General features: G+C 42.2%; 1 protein-coding gene across 3 annotated transcripts in view; it reads left to right on the top strand.

The window, feature by feature from the left end:
* The window catches only part of LOC115136632 (RNA-binding protein Musashi homolog 2-like), a 401,963-nt gene that overhangs the window by 375,830 nt on the left and 13,153 nt on the right, over positions 1-12,980 (top strand). For all 3 annotated transcript variants that reach the window (XM_065024349.1, XM_065024348.1, XM_065024347.1), the window contains exon 12: positions 6,192-6,389. In XM_065024349.1, the coding sequence (XP_064880421.1) occupies positions 6,192-6,389 (198 nt within the window). The remainder of the gene's footprint in view (positions 1-6,191; positions 6,390-12,980) is intronic.

Raw genomic sequence — 12,980 nt, 5'->3', positions numbered from 1 at the left:
GCACAATTGGTGGCTGACTAAATACTTTTTTGCCCCACTGTACATGTAGGCTGACATTCACTGCATACATGTAGGCCGACATTGTAAATAAGAATTTGTTCTTAACTGACTTGCCTAGTTCAATAAAGGTTCAATAAAACTTTTTTTTTTACATGAAGTGAAAGTATGTTTCGTTATTTTGGTCAGTCAGTAGAGTGAATGAGTACATTTGGATTTGAAAAGCAAAGGCTAGATAAGTACCGTAGGCTAAGTACAGTAATGTCAATGTGCAAAGATAGGTTTTTATCAACACATTATGAGTCAGGAGACCTGTGGTCCATGTTCTACCCCACGAGTGATGTGTTTAAGCAGCATGGCTATTATAGTAAACTGAAACTAATATGAAAACAAATCATAAAAATCTATTTAGTATTTGCAGTGGCAATTTTAGTATGTAAATCTTGGTGGGACAAAAAAAAAATGTTTTAGATGCATGCCAAAAAATCCATTACACAACACTAAACAATACATTAATTGCACTATAACGTTGACAAATGGTGCCCACAAACTATTAGGGCCACATAAAGCTGTCCCATCAGCAGAGTCCCAACAGCAGTCCCAGCACCTTACCACTGCTACACCTGGCTGTCAGCGGAGCCTTGTCTGGCAGCGAAACAGTTCATTCAGCCTCATTTACTGCCTTTTTAAAAAACAACGCTGATATGGCTGACTTGCTTAAACAAATGAGGTATCTACTGACAATTGAGATGTACAAACTATGGCATAAGGGGACGACTAGTGGATAAGAGGGAATCCGTCATTTCGATTAAGACATTAATGAGCGAGCTAAGACGGACGTAGTCAATATAACTATTTGTTCAGCACTTTTGAAATGTACAGCGACAGAATTCAGAACATGGGCTGTTCTTACAGTATTCTCTTGGTACACCAAGTCAGAACCGTAAGATAAATAAAGGGGGCATATAAGCAGACAATGAAATCTCTTACAATATTAGATGATGACATTTCTCTAAAATAGGCTACATGTGCACAACCAAGTTAGAACAATGGGCTAAGATATGAGGCGAAAAGGGACCAAATTACTAGGGTGATGCACAAGTTTACTTTGTTAGCTAAGTATACATATCTCCCTGGCATATTACATCATTTATGCAACAGCATACAAGGCATTTTTGGACTCATCTTGTTGTGCTGTGCTCACTTGAACAGGGAGGTGGCGCAGTGGTCCTTCGTGGGCAAATTTTGTCATCAAACTTTATCATCAAATTCTGGCATTCTCTTAATTTATGGTGCTTTCAAGACAACTGGGTACTCTGGGGGAAAAAACAGGGTTGAATCATGATGTTAGTGATCTTCAGGTCGGAGCTCTAGAAAGAGGCCAAGTTCCCGATTTAGAATTCCGAGTTGGATGACCGTTCAAAACGGATTTTCCCAGTCTGAGCTCTTTTTTTCCCCAGAGTTCCCAGTTGTCTTGAACTCACTGAAGTCTGAGATTTCCCAGTTTTGAGTTTCCAGTTGTTTTGAACATAGCAAAAGTCATGCTGGATTGACAGCATGGCCAATGTCGAATGTTTATCCTTTTATGCTTTGAAAAGAGACCCTTAAACCCAAATTTGGACCACACACCCACTCCACTGAATAGCTGGTTAGTGATTGCTTTGCAATGCTTGCAGTTAGCGACGGGTTCCTTCTAAACCACTCATTGTTGAATTTGTGATTTCCAACTTGTTGTGTAATGTTTATGTCCAATGGCCGATGAGCACCGATACGTTTTATCTATAATCTCTCTTCATAATTTCTCTTCATATGACAAGGATTGAAAAGGATTTGTCAGTAGATTGTCGACTTGATTCATGATGATGACTGCTAGCTTGCTAGCTAAGAAGCTAAGATTTTTAAAGTATGATGCTGACATAATCAGTCCAATCAAAGCTACGGTAGATATAACGTGTTTAGACGTCATTTTATCTGTGACCAATGACATTCTTGGATGGGAACTTCTAATGTAACTCCATGGCAGCATCCAAGGGGCTTGAATTTTCTAGCTCTCCCTGTAGATTTTGCAGTGACGTAGTGTCCCCATTAGTAACAGAACACTGCGCGAATCACGGCACAACGAGAGAACATTACCAGCCCCTAAGCTCTGTATTTTCCGCTGGCTGCCCCACCACCACCACCACCACAGAAAGCACTGAGCTAGGCTCAAACACCTGCATTTTGGAGCTGCCTTACTCAAGAAAACAAAAAAGAGACCATGCAGCTTTATTTACTAATAAATGTATTTGTATTTTTACATTGTATTTTTACATTGTTTGCAAACTGATATGTGACACAAATTAATGCCAAATTAACATGCAAAAAAAAAAAAACAGGCTCTGTCCTACCTGCTATGAATGATGGGTTGCCACTGACAACACAAATCCACCTGCTCTGAATGACGGGTCGTCACTGACAACACAAATCCACCTGCTCTGAATGACAGGTTGCCACTGACAACACAAATCCACCTGCTCTGAATGACGGGTTGCCACTGACAACACAAATTCACCTGCTCTGAATGACAGGTCGCCACTGACAACATAAATCCACCTGCTCTGAATGACGGGTCGCCACTGACAACACAAATCCACCTGCTCTGAATGACGGGTCACCACTGACAACACAAATCCACCTGCTCTGAATGACGGGTCGCCACTGACAACACAAATCCACCTGCTCTGAATGACGGGTCGCCACTGACAACACAAATCCACCTGCTCTGAATGACGGGCCGCCACTGACAACACAAATCCACCTGCTCTGAATGAAGGGTCGCCACTGACAACACAAATCCACCTGCTCTGATTGACGGGCCGCCACTGACAACACAAATCCACCTGCTCTGAATGACGGGTCGCCACTGACAACACAAATCCACCTGCTCTGAATAACGGGTCGCCACTGACAACACAAATCCACCTGCTCTGAATGACGGGTCGCCACTGACAACACAAATCCACCTGCTCTGAATAACGGGTCGCCACTGACAACACAAATCCACCTGCTCTGAATGACGGGTCGCCGCTGACAACACAAATCCACCTGCTCTGAATGACGGGTCGCCGCTGACAACACAAATCCACCTGCTCTGAATGACGGGTCGCCGCTGACAACACAAATCCACCTGCTCTGAATGACGGGTCGCCGCTGACAACACAAATCCACCTGCTCTGAATGACGGGTCGCCACTGACAACACAAATCCACCTGCTCTGGATGACGGGTCGCCACTGACAACACAAATCCACCTGCTCTGAATGACGGGTCGCCACTGACAACACAAATCCACCTGCTCTGAATGACGGGTCGCCACTGACAACACAAATCCACCTACTCTGAATGACGGGCCGCCACTGACAACACAAATCCACCTGCTCTGAATGACGGGTCACCACTGACAACACAAATCCACCTGCTCTGAATGACGGGTCGCCACTGACAACACAAATCCACCTGCTCTGAATGACGGGCCGCCACTGACAACACAAATCCACCTGCTCTGAATGAAGGGTCGCCACTGACAACACAAATCCACCTGCTCTGATTGACGGGCCGCCACTGACAACACAAATCCACCTGCTCTGAATAACGGGTCGCCACTGACAACACAAATCCACCTGCTCTGAATGACAGGTTGCCACTGACAACACAAATCCACCTGCTCTGAATGACAGGTTGCCACTGACAACACAAATCCACCTGCTCTGAATGACGGGTCGCCACTGACAACACAAATCCACCTGCTCTGAATGACGGGTCGCCACTGACAACACAAATCCACCTACTCTGAATGACGGGTTGCCACTGACAACACAAATCCACCTGCTCTGAATGACGGGTCGCCACTAGCAACAAATCAAATCAAATGTTATTTGTCTCAGGTTTAGACCTGACAGTGAAATGCTTACTTACTAGCCCTTAACCAACAATGCCGTTTTAAGAAACAATAAGTGTTAAGAAAGTATTTTCTAAATAAACTGAAGTAAACAATAAATACATAAAAATGAAAAAAATGAAAATAGAAAAATAAATATTTAAAGAGCAACAATAAAATAACAGTAATAAGGCTATATACAGGGGGTGTGCAAAGCTGTAATCAAGGCAAAGGGTGACTACTTTGAAGAATATCAAATATAAAATATATTTTGATTTTACTTTTGGTTACTACATGATTCCATATGTGTTATTTCAGAGTTTTGATGCCTTATTACATATACTATGTAGAAAATAGTCAAAAATATAAAGTGTCAACTTTTGACTTGGTACTGTATATAATATATATATATATTTTTGCTAAACAAGTGGGGCTCAAAATTCCCTGAATGATGGGTCGCCACTGAGTATTTAGTTTAGTTTATTGTATTTTTACAGGGACAGTGCACATTAATCAACGTTTCAGTAAAAGTGCCGGTTTTAGCCAGCCGGCTAATTTTCAACCGCAGTCCCTATTTGATTAATAAACATGTTTGGAAAAACAAAAAATATACTGAAACTATTCTATTTTACTCCAAAACGAAATAAAATAAAATAAAAACCACCATGAATTTGAGTTAAATAAAATTCTAAGCTTTGGCCAACAATCTAGTGGGGTTTTCAAGTACTAAATGGCAGGCAAATGCTGCCAGTTTGATGGCAATGTTTAAATAAGCCTAGCTTGTGCATCACTATCACCAGTGTCACTAGCTAACAAAATCAGCTAGGTAGCTAACTTGATTATTCTTACAATACTAAACTTAAAAAGTATTGTATTGGTGTAAACTTGGGCGAGAGAGAGTTTCCTTCCACCGTATTTTTTGTACCCGTCTGTACTATTCCTTTTAAATCCAAGTCACATTGAGATTTACTTCAGAATTTAAACCGAACCTAATCTAATGACTGACACAAGACCTTTGCCATGTTTAGTTGCCAAACAGTCTTGAACGTTGCAGATAGAAATGCCATGAATAGAGCCATGAATAGAGCTGATTCTACATATTCATATGATTCTACATAGGCTATTTCTATCTGAACATTCCAAAACGTTGCGTCCTGCTAAACACACCCCTGATGTATACCCTGTGAAAGTGACACAATTTTTTGAAACAAAATAATATAAAAACGAAATATTTTTATACTAAATAAAAACTAGCAAATCAGCTAAACAAATATAAAAACACAAAGCATAATATTCTTTAAGTACAGTCCATTTACACAGATAATGCAGCTCTCTGTGAACGGTACAGAGCTGTAAGCTTTATAGTATTATTTTACCTTTAGGCAAGTCAGTTAAGAACAAATTCTTATTTTCAATGACAGCCTAGGAACAGTGGGTTAACTGCCTGTTCAGCAGCAGAATGACAGATTTGTACCTTGTCAGCTCGGGGGTTTGAACTTGCAACCTTCCGGTTACTAGCCCAACGCTCTAACCACTAGGCTACCCTGCCACCCACTAGGCTACAAATGCCTTGTGTCTGTTTCTCCTCTCCACCACATCAGTAGTCCAGTACATTGTGGAATCTTGCCTGTGTGAAATCTAAAATGAATGAGGAATTGCTGTTCTAATCATATTGATTTATGAGCAGAAGCCCAAACATGAATAATAGATTTTCCTTCATCATTCTCCCGCTTATTTTAGGAGAATCTCATTTTGGTTATTTTTCACTCTTGAGCTCTTAGTGTGTGTATTTCACACAGTTATTATGTGTGTGTGTTTTGAAGCGAGCAAGTGAAGATTACATGAACTGACCTGTTGTAAGTTCTGCTAAAGATTTTATTTGACCATCATTTTTAGCCTGAGGCCACATCAGCTACACTAGTTTTAGGGAGCAGGGCTGGTGTGTGTGTAATGTAGTGCCCCTGTACCCAGTCTCTCATACCACATTACACACACACACACTGCCAGTGGGGCAGCTGGGGGGTGGTGGGGGAAGCATCTTGGATGTTTGCTGTAGTTTGCCTTCCTCTTTACCACACCACAATACCATGCAGAAAAACAACAACAACATAGCAATAAAATAACAACAACAAAAAGCCATTACGTTACTATAGTACTGTGTAAAATGTTTCCAAGATGATGGACATGCGTCCCATCCCACCCCTCCCTCCCTCCCTCCCCTCCCTCCCTCCCTCCCTCCCTCCCTCCCTCCCTCCCTATACTATACTCTTATCTCTCAGGGTTCCCAGATTATGGGTTCTATTCCGGGGCCGGGCCCAGTGACCTGCGGGGGCCGCCCTGCTCCTTTGCCGACTTTGGCTCCCTGGGGCCCCATGCTGCTCAGATGCTGCAGCACAGTGAGCATCATGCCACCTCCGCCTGCAACTCCCCCCTCCAGCACCACCTGCAGCACAGCCCGGACCCCTTTAAGAGCCCAGGTGTGTACCCCGCTAACGTCTCCTTCAATCCTTCAATTAGTCAATGATGCCATTCAGATTCATGAACTCTAGTTAGGAATTATCAGAAGGCTATTTGTGTGTGTGTGTGTGTGTGTGTGTGTGTGTGTGTGTGTGTGTGTGTGTGTGTGTGGGTGAGAAAGAAAGAGTGTAAAAGAGAGAGTGAGAATGTAAAAGAGAGAGTGAGAGTGTAAAAGAGAGAGTGAGAGTGTAAAAAAAGAGAGAGAGAGAGAGTGAGAGTGTAAAAGAGAGAGTGAGAGTGTAAATGAGAGAGAGAGTGAGAGTGTAAAAGAGAGAGTGAGAAAGAGTGAGAATGTAAGAGAGAGAGCGAGAGTGTCTAAAAGAGAGAGTGAGAGTGTAAAAGAGAGAGAGAGAGTGAGAGTGTAAAAGAGAGAGAGAGTGAGAGTGTAAAAGAGAGAGAGTGAGAGTGTAAAAGAGAGAGTGAGAGTGTAAATGAGAGAGAGAGAGAGTGAGAGTGTAAAAGAGAGAGTGAGAGTGTAAATGAGAGAGAGAGCGAGAGTGTAAAAGAGAGAGTGAGAAAGAGTGAGAATGTAAGAGAGAGAGCGAGAGTGTCTAAAAGAGAGAGTGAGAGTGTAAAAGAGAGAGAGAGAGAGTGAGAGTGTAAAAGAGAGAGAGAGAGTGAGAGTGTAAAAGAGAGAGTGAGAGTGTAAAGGAGAGAGTGAGAGTGTAAATGAGAGAGAGAGCGAGAGTGTAAAAGAGAGAGTGAGAAAGAGTGAGAATGTAAGAGAGAGAGCGAGAGTGTCTAAAAGAGAGAGTGAGAGTGTAAATGAGAGAGTGAGAAAGAATGAGAATGTAAGAGAGAGAGAGAGAGTGAGAGTGTAAATGAGAGAGAGAGCGAGAGTGTAAAAGAGAGAGTGAGAAAGAATCAGAATGTAAGAGAGAGAGCGAGAGTGTCTAAAAGAGAGAGTGAGAGTGTAAATGAGAGAGAGAGAGTGAGAGTGTAAAAGAGAGAGTGAGAGTGTAAATGAGAGAGAGAGCGAGAGTGTAAAAGAGAGAGTGAGAATGTAAGAGAGAGAGCGAGAGTGTCTAAAAGAGAGAGTGAGAGTGTAAAGAGAGAGTGAGAGTGTAAAAGAGAGAGAGAGAGTGAGAGTGTAAAAGAGAGAGAGAGAGAGCGAGAGTGTAAAAGAGAGAGTGAGAAAGAGTGAGAATGTAAGAGAGAGAGCGAGAGTGTCTAAAAGAGAGAGTGAGAGTGTAAATGAGAGAGAGAGAGTGTAAAAGAGAGAGTGAGAAAGAATGAGAATGTAAGAGGGAGAGTGAGAGCGTAAATGAGAGAGAGAGCGAGAGTGTAAAAGAGAGAGTGAGAAAGAGTGAGAATGTAAGAGAGAGCGAGAGTGTCTAAAAGAGAGAGTGAGAGTGTAAAGAGAGAGAGAGAGCGAGAGTGTAAAAGAGAGAGAGAGAGTGAGAGTGTAAAAGAGAGAGAGAGCGAGAGTGTAAAAGAGAGAGTGAGAGTGTAAAAGAGAGAGTGTGAAAGAGAGAGTGAGAGTGTAAAAGAGAGTGAGAGTGTAAAAGCAAGGGAGAGAGTGAGAGTGTAAAAGAGACAGAGAGAGCTAGAGTGTAAAAGAGAGAGAGAGTGAGAGTGTAAAAGAGAGAGTGAGTGAGAGTGTAAAATAGAGAGTGAGAGTGTAAAAGAGACAGAGAGAGTGAGAGTGTAAAAGAGACAGAGAGAGTGAGAGTGTAAAAGAGACAGAGAGAGTGAGAGTGTAAGAGAGAGTGAGTGAGAGTTTTTAAAGAGAGAGTGAGAGTGTAAATGAGAGAGAGAGTGAGAGTGTAAAAGAGAGAGTGAGAAAGAATGAGAATGTAAAAGAGAGAGAGCGAGAGTGTGTAAAAGAGAGAGTGAGAGTGTAAAAGAGAGAGTGAGAGTGTAAAAGAGAGAGCGAGGGTGTAAAAGAGAGAGTGAGAGTGTAAAAGAGAGAGTGTGAAAGAGAGAGTGAGAGTGTAAAAGAGAGAGAGAGAGTGAGAGTGTAAAAGAGTGTGAGAGTGTAAAAGAGAGAGAGAGCGAGAGTTTTTAAAGAGAGAGTGAGAGTGTAAATGAGAGAGAGAGTGAGAGTGTAAAAGAGAGAGTGAGAAAGAATGAGAATGTAAAAGAGAGAGAGCGAGAGTGTGTAAAAGAGAGAGTGAGAGTGTAAAAGAGAGAGTGAGAGTGTAAAAGAGAGAGCGAGGGTGTAAAAGAGAGAGTGAGAGTGTAAAAGAGAGAGTGTGAAAGAGAGAGTGAGAGTGTAAAAGAGAGAGAGAGAGTGAGAGTGTAAAAGAGAGTGAGAGTGAGAGTGTAAAAGAGTGTGAGAGTGTAAGAGAGAGTGAGAGTGTAAAGAGAGAGAGAATGAGCGTGTAAAAGAGAGAGAGAGAGCGAGAGTGTAAAAGAGACAGAGAGAGTGATAGTGTAAAAGAGAGTGAGAGTGTAAAAGAGTGTGAGAGTGTAAAGAGAGAGAGAATGAGAGTGTAAAAGAGTGTGAGAGTGTAAGAGAGAGTGAGAGTGTAAAAGAGAGAGAGTGAATGAGAATGTAAAAGAGAGAGTGTGTAAAAGAGAGAGAGTGAGAGTGTAAAAGAGAGCGAGAGAGAGAGAGTGTAAAGAGAGAGTGAGAGAGAGTGAGAATGTAAAAGAGAGAGAGTGAGAGTGTAAAAGATCGAGAGAGTGAGAGTGTAAAAGAGAGAGTGAGAGTGTAAAAGAGAGAGAGCGAGAGTGTGTAAATTAGAGTGTGAGAGTGTAAAAGAGAGAGTGAGTGAGAATATAAAAGAGAGAAAGCGAGAGTGTGTAAAAGAGAGTGTGAGAGTGTAAAAGAGAGAGTGAGAGTGTAAAAGAGAGAGAGAGTGTAAAAGAGAGAGAGTGAGAGTGTAAAAGAGTGTGAGACTGTAAAAGAGAGAGTGAGAGTGTAAAAGAGAGCGAGAGAGAGAGAGTGAGAGAGAGTGAGAATGTAAAAGAGAGAGAGAGAGTGAGAGTGTAAAAGAGAGAGTGAGAGTGTAAAGAGAGATAGAGAGTAAGAGTGTAAAAGAGAGTGAGAGTGTAAAAGAGAGAGAAAGTGGGAGTGTAAAAGAGAGTGAGAGTGTAAAAGAGTGTGAGACTGTAAAAGAGAGAGTGAGAGTGTAAAAGAGTGTGAGACTGTAAAAGAGAGAGTGAGAGTGTAAAAGAGAGAGAGAGAGTGTAAAAGAGAGAGAGAGTGAGAGTGTAAAAGAGAGAGAGTGAGAGTGTAAAAGAGTGTGAGAGTGTAAAAGAAAGAGAGAGAGTAGGAGTGTAAAAGAGAGAGAGAGTGAGAGTGTAAAAGAGAGAGTGAGAGTGTAAAAGAGAGAGAGAGTGATAGTATAAAAGAGAGGGAGAGTGAGAGTGTAAAAGAGAAAGAGTGGGAGTGTAAAAGAGAGAGAGAGAGAGAGAGAGTGTAAAAGAGAAAGAGAGAGTGAGAGTGTGGTGCGCGCTAAATAGAGTTTCAATCGGTGACATAACTTGCTCTGAGACCTTGAAGTAGTGGTTCCCCTTGCTCTGCAAGGGCCGCAGCTTTTGTGGAGCGATGGGTAACGATGCTTGTTGTTGTGTGTGCAGAGGGTCCCTGGTTCGCGCCCGGGTATGGGCGAGGGGACGGTCTAAAGTTATACAGTTACATTAAGACCGGTTTTTGTTTAAGATATAGCAAGGTCAATAATTTTTTTTCTTATCGCACCCTTCAAATATTGATCTCCATCCCTTGCTTACCCACAATGCATCTTGTTTGTTGGTACAGTGCATTACTTTTTCATATAAGGTGATGAACCATCATTTATATGTTTTTAGACTGCTAATTGATGAGGAATTTGTCATACAGAACGAGTGACCACAAATTGAGCTCCCAATGCTTGTATTTCACTATAGTGAATATAAGTTGAGCAAAAGTTCTGTGGCAAATTATTCCTGTTGGCTTGACATTATCTTTCCAGATAATGTTTTGTTGCTGGAATGTAATATATTGTATGAGGAAAGAAGAAACAACGAATTGAACGGGTTATCATAGCTCATGCACAGCCAGTCTGAATGATCTAGCCTTCAGAATTGAACGGGTTATCATAGCTCATGCACAGCCAGTCTGAATGATCTAGCCTTCAGAATGGAACGGGTTATCATAGCTCATGCACAGCCAGTCTGAATGATCTAGCCTTCAGAATTGAACGGGTTATCATAGCTCATGCACAGCCAGTCTGAATGATCTAGCCTTCAGAATTGAACGGGTTATCATAGCTCATGCACAGCCAGTCTGAATGATCTAGCCTTCAGAATGGAACGGGTTATCATAGCTCATGCACAGCCAGTCTGAATGATCTAGCCTTCAGAATTGAACGGGTTATCATAGCTCATACACAGCCAGTCTGAATGATCTAGCCTTCAGAATTGAACGGGTTATCATAGCTCATGCACAGCCAGTCTGAATGATCTAGCCTTCAGAATTGAACGGGTTATCATAGCTCATACACAGCCAGTCTGAATGATCTAGCCTTCAGAATTGAACGGGTTATCATAGCTCATGCACAGCCAGTCTGAATGATCTAGCCTTCAGAATTGAACGGGTTACTGTTATCATAGCTCATGCACAGCCAGTCTGAATGATCTAGCCTTCAGAATTGAACGGGTTATCATAGCTCATACACAGCCAGTCTGAATGATCTAGCCTTCAGAATTGAACGGGTTATCATTGCTCATACACAGCCAGTCTGAATGATCTAGCCTTCAGAATTGAACGGGTTATCATAGCTCATGCACAGCCAGTCTGAATGATCTAGCCTTCAGAATTGAACGGGTTACTGTTATCATAGCTCATGCACAGCCAGTCTGAATGATCTAGCCTTCAGAATTGAACGGGTTATCATAGCTCATGCACAGCCAGTCTGAATGATCTAGCCTTCAGAATTGAACGGGTTATCATAGCTCATGCACAGCCAGTCTGAATGATCTAGCCTTCAGAATTGAACGGGTTACTGTTATCATTACATTTACATTTACATTTAAGTCATTTAGCAGACATCATAGCTCATGCACAGCCAGTCTGAATGATCTAGCCTTCAGAATTGAACGGGTTATCATAGCTCATGCACAGCCAGTCTGAATGACCTAACCTTCAGAATTGAACGGGTTATCATAGCTCATGCACAGCCAGTCTGAATGATCTAGCCTTCAGAATGGAACGGTTATCATAGCTCATGCACAGCCAGTCTGAATGATCTAGCCTTCAGAATTGAACGGGTTATCATAGCTCATGCACAGCCAGTCTGAATGATCTAGCCTTCAGAATGGAACGGGTTATCATAGCTCATGCACAGCCAGTCTGAATGATCTAGCCTTCAGAATTGAACGGGTTATCATAGCTCATACACAGCCAGTCTGAATGATCTAGCCTTCAGAATTGAACGGGTTATCATAGCTCATACACAGCCAGTCTGAATGATCTAGCCTTCAGAATTGAACGGGTTATCATAGCTCATGCACAGCCAGTCTGAATGATCTAGCCTTCAGAATTGAACGGGTTACTGTTATCATAGCTCATACACAGCCAGTCTAAATGATCTAGCCTTCAGAATTGAACGGGTTATCATAGCTCATACACAGCCAGTCTGAATGATCTAGCCTTCAGAATGGAACAGGTTATCATAGCTCATACATAGCCAGTCTGAATGATCTAGCCTTCAGAATGGAACGGGTTATCATAGCTCATACACAGCCAGTCTGAATGATCTAGCCTTCAGAATGGAATGGGTTATCATAGCTCATGCACAGCCAGTCTGAATGATCTAGCCTTCAGAATTGAACGGGTTATCATAGCTCATACACAGCCAGTCTGAATGATCTAGCCTTCAGAATTGAACGGGTTATCATAGCTCATACACAGCCAGTCTGAATGATTTAGCCTTCAGAATTGAACGGGTTATCATAGCTCATGTACAGCCAGTCTGAATGATCTAGCCTTCAGAATGGAACGGGTTATCATAGCTCATGCACAGCCAGTCTGAATGATCTAGCCTTCAGAATTGAACGGGTTATCATAGCTCATACACAGCCAGTCTGAATGATCTAGCCTTCAGAATTGAACAGGTTATCATAGCTCATGCACAGCCAGTCTGAATGATCTAGCCTTCAGAATTGAACGGGTTATCATAGCTCATACACAGCCAGTCTGAATGATCTAGCCTTCAGAATTGAACGGGTTACTGTTATCATAGCTCATGCACAGCCAGTCTGAATGATCTAGCCTTCAGAATTTAACGGGTTATCATAGCTCATGCACAGCCAGTCTGAATGACCTAGCCTTCAGAATTGAACGGGTTATCATAGCTCATGCACAGCCAGTCTGAATGATCTAGCCTTCAGAATTGAACGGGTTATCATAGCTCATGCACAGCCAGTCTGAATGATCTAGCCTTCAGAATTGAACGGGTTACTGTTATTATAGCTCATGCACAGCCAGTCTGAATGATCTAGCCTTCAGAAACACACACCTTGCTCTTCTTTTTCCACTTCTTTTGTTGTTCTTCAAGCCATATTTCCTTGGATAAATCTAGACTGGAGCAGAAAGTGCTGGACATTTTATTGCATTGAGATTC

This window comes from Oncorhynchus nerka, linkage group LG11, assembly GCF_034236695.1.
Source record: "Oncorhynchus nerka isolate Pitt River linkage group LG11, Oner_Uvic_2.0, whole genome shotgun sequence".
In the NCBI taxonomy this organism is placed as follows: Eukaryota; Metazoa; Chordata; class Actinopteri; order Salmoniformes; family Salmonidae; genus Oncorhynchus; species Oncorhynchus nerka.
Note: the sequence above shows the minus strand (reverse complement) of the source record. Positions and strands in the feature narration are given on the sequence as shown.